Source organism: Chaetura pelagica, unplaced genomic scaffold, assembly GCF_000747805.2.
Source record: "Chaetura pelagica isolate M959 unplaced genomic scaffold, ChaPel_1.0 scaffold698, whole genome shotgun sequence".
NCBI lineage: Eukaryota > Metazoa > Chordata > Aves > Apodiformes > Apodidae > Chaetura > Chaetura pelagica.
In genome coordinates this window covers 195016-202828 of record NW_009954236.1, presented here as the reverse complement: position 1 = coordinate 202828, position 7813 = coordinate 195016, and the positions used below count along the sequence as shown (strand labels likewise).

Here is a 7813-nt window from a genome sequence, read left to right as displayed (position 1 = left end):
GGGTCCCGGGCTCGGGAGGGCGGCGACAGCCCCGGTCCCCGCCCCGGGGGAGCGCGGGTCGCCCTGAGGGTCCTGAGCTGAGGCAGAGCCCGGAGTGATGCGGGAATATTCCCTTGGTCCTGAGCACCCTGCTGCGGCAGGGAAAGTGGACGCAGGGACCTCCGGGGTCCCTCCTGTTAGAAATGAAAATGTAGTGTTGGTTTTGCATTCTAGTGTTAGAAACATAGTGTCAGGTTTGGTTTACATCCTAATGTTAGAAATACATAATTTGTTTGAGATAAGTGAGATATCTGTATATTCTAAGGACGCCAGGAGGGGTTTATGGCCCAAGAAACTGAGGGAGTGAATTGGGCTCCACCTGGGGATCTAAAGGTGGATTTATGGCCCAAGATCAGACCCAACAAAGCCACTTCTATCTTGCTCACAGGGCAGGATGACACCAGTAGGTTTGTTAATTGGGAAGACAGCCCAGGGGGCAAGAAAGGTCAAAATTTTACCTTAAAAGGTAAAAAGTAACCTGCTAGAATGGAATGTGTAAACAGGGGCGGGAAACTTATAGGAGAATTTGAGGCGTTGGATGGGCTGTGAAGCCTGGAGTGCTCAGCCAGTGGGGAAACAGGGGAGGGAACTTTGCGTCGGGAATAGGGAATGTAAACCGTTATTCACCTCACTATGGGTGTGCCTGCTTGTTTAGGTCACCCGTTCTTGCAAGAATGTAAATAAACTGTGCTTCGTTGAAGGATCTGTGTGGGCCTGTTAATTGGCACGACAAACGTTTCTCACACCTTCCAACCCCTGTGATGGTATCACAGGGAGAGCTGAAGCATTAACAAAGGTGGGGACAGTGCCCCGATGTTGGAAGAAGGGTAGGTTTTCTCTAGTCACTTTCCACTTGTTTTTTTCCCTGCCCAGTCTCTCAGAGCGAAGCCAAAGGTCCCCAGTCGAGTTCTGGAATGGAAGAAAGCCTCAGTCATTTTCACACAGCCAGGAGCATCTCAGCTACGTACCAAGCAAACCACCATCTCTGCCTTCTTCAGCACCCAGACAGGTAACGTGGCCCTGCAGGAAAGAAATTTTCAGGCTGTCATAAGAAACCCATCTTGCTTTATTTTTTGGCAGCTTAACTGGGCAGAAAAGTATATTTTCAAGTGAAGAGAGTAAAGGTTAAAGGTTTGAATTCCTCAAAGTAATTTTCTTGTGATCATTAATCGAAATGTAAGCACCTTCTACAGTGTTAGACTGCAGCATAAGTAGCAGCACTCACAGCCAGTCCTCAGTCTGAACTCTAAATGTTTAAACACAACAAGCTTTACTCCCTACAAACCTGGAGTTTGCAGTGGAGTGTTGGCTGAGCCCAGGAGCCAATACAAACCATCCAGGAGGCAAAATGCCCAGTTCTGGGTTGCCTGGTGGTCTCACATAAAGGACAACAGACCCTCTCTCCAGTTGCTCTGAGAGGTGTCAACAGTTTGCCAGGGTCACTCAGTCCATAACAAGCATCCAGGAACGGAGCTGTGGGCAGTGACTGCCCCTGTGTCCCTGCTCTGCCTTTATCCAGTTCTGTGTCGTTTTCAGATGAAAAAGACAAAGAAAACTGCAGGCCATCTCCTTTCATCCCGAACAAAGGCTGTAAAGAAAAAGGTCTGTCTCTGGCTGCCTGCCCCGTGAGGATCTTGGCTCTGCCCCGGGAGGAGGCCCAGAAATGCCCCTTGGGAGCCGGGGAGCAGCTGGTGCAGGTTACAGCACAGAGAGCACCCTCCTCACCTGCTCCTTTCAGAGACTCTTCCGTGTTACAAGCCGAGTCCCGCAGCACCCGTGGAGCCTCCTGCGGGATGGGAGGGGATTCCTGCTCCTTCAGCCTCACCCAGGACTCCGAGGGCAACCGAGTCATCGCTCACCGAAAGGAATCACAATTACTTGCTGGAGAAACGGTTTCAGGAAGAAACCAGAATAAGAAGCCACAACAATCAAGTAGTGTTAATTCTTCAATTGATTTTGACGGGACTGAGAATACAAATCCCGCTGTGAGGAGAGATGGTACCTGGGCTGTTGGTGTCTGTTCCTCTCCGCAGAGAGCACAGCCCCTGAGGGAGCACGGCTGGAATGCTGGCTCAGCCCCGGGGGGCCGGGCTGGGTCCTGCGGGCAGCTCTTCACCCAGGACTCACAGGGGAACAGCGTGATCTCTCACCGCAGCCTCCCTGGGAGTCCGGGGGAGCAGCAGGAAGAGCTGGGCTACGAATTCCTGTTCACACAGGATTCAGAAGGGAACAGAGTGATCAAACACTGGTAGGTGACCCTGGGTTGGTCACCCAGAACCTCTCGTGAAGCCTCAGGAAGTTTCTGTTGTGTTTTTTATGAAAGCAATCAGAATTAGGTAAGTGGACCTGTTGTTTCTGTATGTTTGGTCTAGCCAGCATGTGAAGCAGAGCCATGCAACAGGCAGGAGCTCTTTGAAATTTTGCATCTTAATAAAAAATGAAGTTTTGAAGGAATCTGTCTTTGATGGGTTGGGGGTGTCAGTTACAGCCCGTGTGGCCAAGGCCTGGCTTTAGCCTGGCCTAGTTGGTGTTGGGTGCTGCTCTTCAGCCTGAGCGCCCCCTGCTAACGTGTGTATTCTCAGGATCCTGAAAGTCCAAGTGTGAAGATTTTCCAGGCTTGGGAATCACACTGTCTATGGGTGCTGCCCTGAGGAAGTACCAGGCTCTGCTCCACTCTGTCTATAGGTGACATCTGGGCTCAGCCCCTGAGGGGGGTTCATGTGTGTCAGCTGTGAAAGCTGCTCCTGGGCGGCACAGCACCCACGGCTGCTCCCAGACTCACCAGAGGTTTAACCTCAGGAAGACTGGGACAAAGAGGAGGGATAACAGTGTGACTGTCCTGAGGGGTCTGACCTGGGATCCTGCGGAGGTGGGTGGGATGCAGGGGTGGGGGCTGCAGCCCCAGACCACAGTGAGAGCTGGGCAGTGCTGGATCCTGACCAGCTTGTCCAACATAATCCCCTGCCTTTGGACACGGAGCAGTCTGGATGGGTGTGCTTTCCCCTGTCCTGAAGTGCAGGCACCAGCTGCTCCAAGGCCCAGGGGGGGTCACAAGCAGCAGAATCCAGCTGTGACCACCACAATGAGTTTTCCTGTCCCCTTAGACCAGAATGTTGGTACCGCAGCCCAAACGAGTCATGTCCAGGAATTAATTGCTCTGACATCCAGGCTGCACATGGAGCACGTGTCCAGGAACACTGACTCTTCACACAGCTCCATCCCCTCTGCAGGCAGGTATATTCCCACCAAATCCCTGTGCAGAGGAGCCTCACTGGGACCAGGGGGAGTGATGGCATCAACCAGCAGCTCCTGGGGTGTCTGAGAGGGGAAGATCTGGAGCAACTCCCTGTAGAACTGATTAAGTGGTAAATGCTGTTTCTGTGCTCACTCCCTGGGTGCCCAGAGGCAGGTTCAAGCCTCTTCTTTCACTTTTCAGGTTGGGATGATGGTTTCATTTTTCCAAAGGCTGAGATCCTGGTGGATTAAGAAAATCCTTGGCATCCAGCTGCATTTATCTGCAGCACCACCAGGCAAGGCTTGAAGCTGAAATTCCCCCCAGCCTCCAAATCCCACTTGGTGACGTGCTTGGACACCTGTACATGAATAACACCAAGCACAACCAGTGTCTTATTAAGGCTCCATTTTATATAAAGGAAAAAAAAAAATCAAACTTTAAATACAGGCATGAGGAACATTGCAGAGAAGGTGCAGCTGAAGGAAACCTCTTCAGTTCTAGTGGGAATTGCAGCCACAGCCAAGGCTGGTTCCTTCTTCCCTGTGCTCAGCTGGCAGCTCCTGTGGGGGGTGCTTGGTTTTCAGCTGTGGCAGTTCAATAAATAGACCTTTTGAATGCTAAATAAAATCCATAATCTGAATACAAGGACAAGTAATGAAACATTAAAATGACTGGCAAGAAATTAAGGCTGTTCTGTCATGCAACTGTGGGGCTAATTGGTGATTAAGGAACACCCAGAGCACACTAAAACCAGCCACTGAGTGCTTCGATCACTGCAGGTTCATCCTGCCAGTTGCCTTTCCCCACTGTGGTTCCACACTGAAGACCTGGAAGCATTAATTAGCTGATTTGCAGTAGCTCTGTACCATACTCAGAGAAAAAAAAATGTGATGTTTGACATCCCTTTATACTGGAAATGGTGACTGGTTATACTGGAACGAGGCCGTTATAAGGTAACGTTTAATTGGAACCTAAAGAAAACTGTAGGTAGAAAGGACATCATCCAGCAGCACTCATTGCACTCTTCCCAAGATCCTTAGCAAGAAACATCAAAATACAGGTGGAAAAGAATTTCCATCTTCTTAAAAAGTTGTGTTGTTTTTTTTTTTTTAAATATAACAATACATGGAAAACACATCAAATCCACCGGGTCTTTCCTAAGTGTCCAGTGCAGAAACCTTAATAAAAGAGGCAAAAGGCTCAATCCTTAGGAAGGCAGCTACTGTGGAGAACATTTTGGGAGCGTGACACTTTTGCTTACAGAGTTTAATGTCATCATTTCTCCTTCAGGGACAGATCTTCATCTTTCAGGGCAAATTTCCTTCTCAGAACCTCTGCTATAAGGACCGCTGGGTCTTCCTCCTTCATGGAAGTTCTGCTCCTGCCCAGAAAACAAAAAGCACAATGTATTAGTAAGGGCAGTGCCAAAAATGGATGGTTTACAGCTCTGGCTTAGAGTAATTTAAGTCTTCTCCTGTAGCATTTATCATCAGCTTTTGTCACAAGTGGAGGAGGTGCAAGAACAACAACACAAAACAACAAAAAGCAGCTAAAAATTCAGGCAAAACCTGGAGCTTATTTTGTGGATCAAGGGGTACCCTGAAAATCTTCACATCAAAGCTCTTTATGATTTGTATTCAACTGTGTTAATAAAAAGTAACTAAAATTAAAAGTTCATTAACTATTTACAGCCAGGTCCCCTCACTATAAATCTGCAAGTGCTGTGGTGTATCAGTTCAAAGAAATGTTTCAACTATCTGTGAGTCTTCAGCTTTAATTAAGCTCTCGTTATCCTAAAATGTCACTGCTGCACGTAGGAGGCAAGTGAATTGGCTGAGATAGAGAAACAGATGAGAGCAAAATGGTTCAGCTCCAGCAGGAAACAGTCCTGAGCTTTTCCATGGCCAGTGTTCCTGGCCCTGCCAGCAGCAGGACGTGTGACCCAGCTCCAGACTGGTCAGTGGAGCCATCAGGAGGGGACAAGGGTCCTGGTGACTCAGTTCCTTTGCCCACCCCCTGTGCCCCAGCAAGGGCACAACACCCCTGGGTCCTGCAGTCCCTGATCTCCCAAACTCCTGCAACATTCACACCAAAAACTGTGTGCACCAGCTGCCTCTCCTTCCATCTCTCACTCTCACTCTGTCCCGCAGTTCTCACCCCAGGTCACAGCAAGATCAAACTCCTTCACCCATCGTTTGCTGTCCCAGGATGTTCTGTCGAGGAAACGGGTGTCACAGCCTGACCCATCACACTGCAGAGGTCCCTGTCACCTACACGCTGTGTTTCACACCAGGGGACACTCGTGTCCCCCACAGTTACCAGAGGGAGGAGGGGGATGGGCAGGGGTGACAGGGTCTGCAAACAAGTCACCCTCTCCCCCCTGCCTGGCTTTGCTGCAGCCCCTCAGCCTGTCACCCCCCCGCTGCAGCTCCTGGTGACCCTGCAGGGCCCTGCTGGTGTATCCAGCCCTGGGCCAGAAATGCCTCTGATCTCCCTGCCATTGTCTGTTACTGATGAAGAAAAACACAAAAACCCTTTTCTTCCCTGAAAAATGCACATTTCTCTCTCTTCACCTGCCACAGGTGGTGACAGTTTTCTCACTCTGAAAAGTCTGCTTCCATAAAAGGCTGACACACCAGCCAGCACTAATTAGAAGTCTGATAATTACAGGTGAATGCTTAGTCCTAGAGACACACATTTCTGATGAAGTTCAAATGCCACAACAAGAAGCACCTGCAAGTGTCTCTGCCTTTGGGCTTCTCCTGTGCCCTCCTGATGGTCACTCACTGCTCCTGGAGAGCTAGTTAAAGAGTCTGAGCAGCTGAAGCCCAACCCAAGCCCCTGCCAAGTCACACACAACAGCAGGGATTTTTCTGGAGAATTCTCTCTCTCCCTTTGCCTATTAATTCAGAATTATTTTTGGGTGCTCCAAGCACTGCTCTGCAACAGACAAGAAGAGAAGCAATTCATCTGTGCTCTGTGAATCCTACTCACCCCTCAGATTACAGGCATTTACATCAAGCAAGCGAGTGTTTAAGATTTGAGTAACATCAAACAAGAGCACACAGGAATGCTGGGGGAATTCTGGGTGTGTAACACCTTCCACACATTCTGGAGCCAAGCTGAATATATTTCTCTCATTTGACTATTTTTTGCAATCCTGGCAATTTAATTTCTTTTAAAATGAATTAGGGATTGCAGCTGTCAACAGCCACCACACAACCTGTTATTTTTTGGCCAGGAATCTTACACAACATAATGGCTGGAGGGGTTTTTGATCTCAGGTGTGGAAGGCAGCACAGGGGAGGTTACAGCAGCACCTCACGTGCTGGGCAGGCTCCTGCCTCAGCCAGGCAGCAGCTCGAGGAGCTCCCATGATTGATGTGTGAACTCATCACGAGACAAGTGAGAACTCACCCTGCCCACGCTCCGAGCTGGGCTGGATGCAAAAGCTGAGAAGCTCCATGTGCTAATTCCTGTACATGCCATGTGGGAAAAGCTGCTGGGCTTCCCAACTGCTGGGGTCTGCAGGAGGGTTTGAGCCCCAGCACCTGGACCCACTGACAGCAGAGAGGGCAGCACGACCCCCACCTGCCAACACAGGATTCTGTTTTCATCAGGGCAAACATCAGCTTTTGTTTTTCAAGTCAGGTGAGAGGTGTCCCTGCCCATGGCAGGGAATTGAAACTAGATGATCTCAAAGGTCCCCTCCAACCTTAACCATTCTATAAGTCTATGATAAAATACAATCAAGAGAGATCAGGAGCACTTACAAGTCTTTGCTCTGCTTCATCCTATGAATGTCTTTAAGAATTCCCATCATGTCTGCGAAGCTGCTGGCCTTGGACAGGGACACGGAATCTTCCTCCTCAGGGTCCTTGGGTTCTGGTTTGCAACACTCAGAGGTTGCAGAACCGAGCAGGGAGACTGAGGGGAGCTCAGGGCTTTCCAGTTCTGCCTCCTCCTCCGTGATATCGCTAATGACAAAGGAAGTTGTAGATTGGAAAGAGGGTCCAAAACAAGGTAAAGGAGAAGATGCGTTTGAACTTCCTGGAGATAATAAATCTGGTGTTAATGAAGCAGAAGCTGAAAAAGAAAACAACAGAGGTGGATAAGTAAACACACCAAACCAGGTAAGTCTTTTTTTCCCCTCAAAACAACAGAATATACATCAAGAGGAATCATCAAGCAGCCTCCCTAGTGCTTTGAGGAAACACACTCACCATATTCTGTTACCATCAATCTCCACTCTGCTCCCAGTGTTGGAACACCAGCCCTTTTATCCCACCCACCCCTTTATGTGTCTCTGCTCCTGTTATGCCCATGCCAGTGTCACCCTCCAGTTCAAACCCCGCAGGAGTCCAGCTCTTGTTGAGTTTTTCTGGTTTTACAGGTAAGAAATGGGGGAGCAGCTGCTGCTCAGGGGCACAGGGGGAGCCTGTGTCAGAACAGAGGTCTAATTGTCTTCACTCTTCTCCTCTTGCTCTCTGTTGCCTTTTCCTTTTGTCTCCCTTCAGGCTCCTTCCCCACCACGATTCC

The 7813-nt window shown here is 49.4% G+C and overlaps 1 protein-coding gene across 1 annotated transcript in view; it reads right to left on the bottom strand.

Moving 5' to 3' along the window:
• Window positions 1-4354: 4354 nt before the first annotated feature.
• MTFR1L (mitochondrial fission regulator 1-like) overlaps window positions 4355-7813 on the bottom strand; it is a 7790-nt gene continuing 4331 nt past the window's right edge. Inside the window, exons 5-6 of the mRNA XM_010003663.1 lie at window positions 7048-7360; window positions 4355-4655 (exon numbers count right to left, since the gene is read on the bottom strand). Coding sequence (XP_010001965.1) covers window positions 4550-4655; window positions 7048-7360 — 419 coding nt within the window. The 3' untranslated portion in view covers window positions 4355-4549. The remainder of the gene's footprint in view (window positions 4656-7047; window positions 7361-7813) is intronic.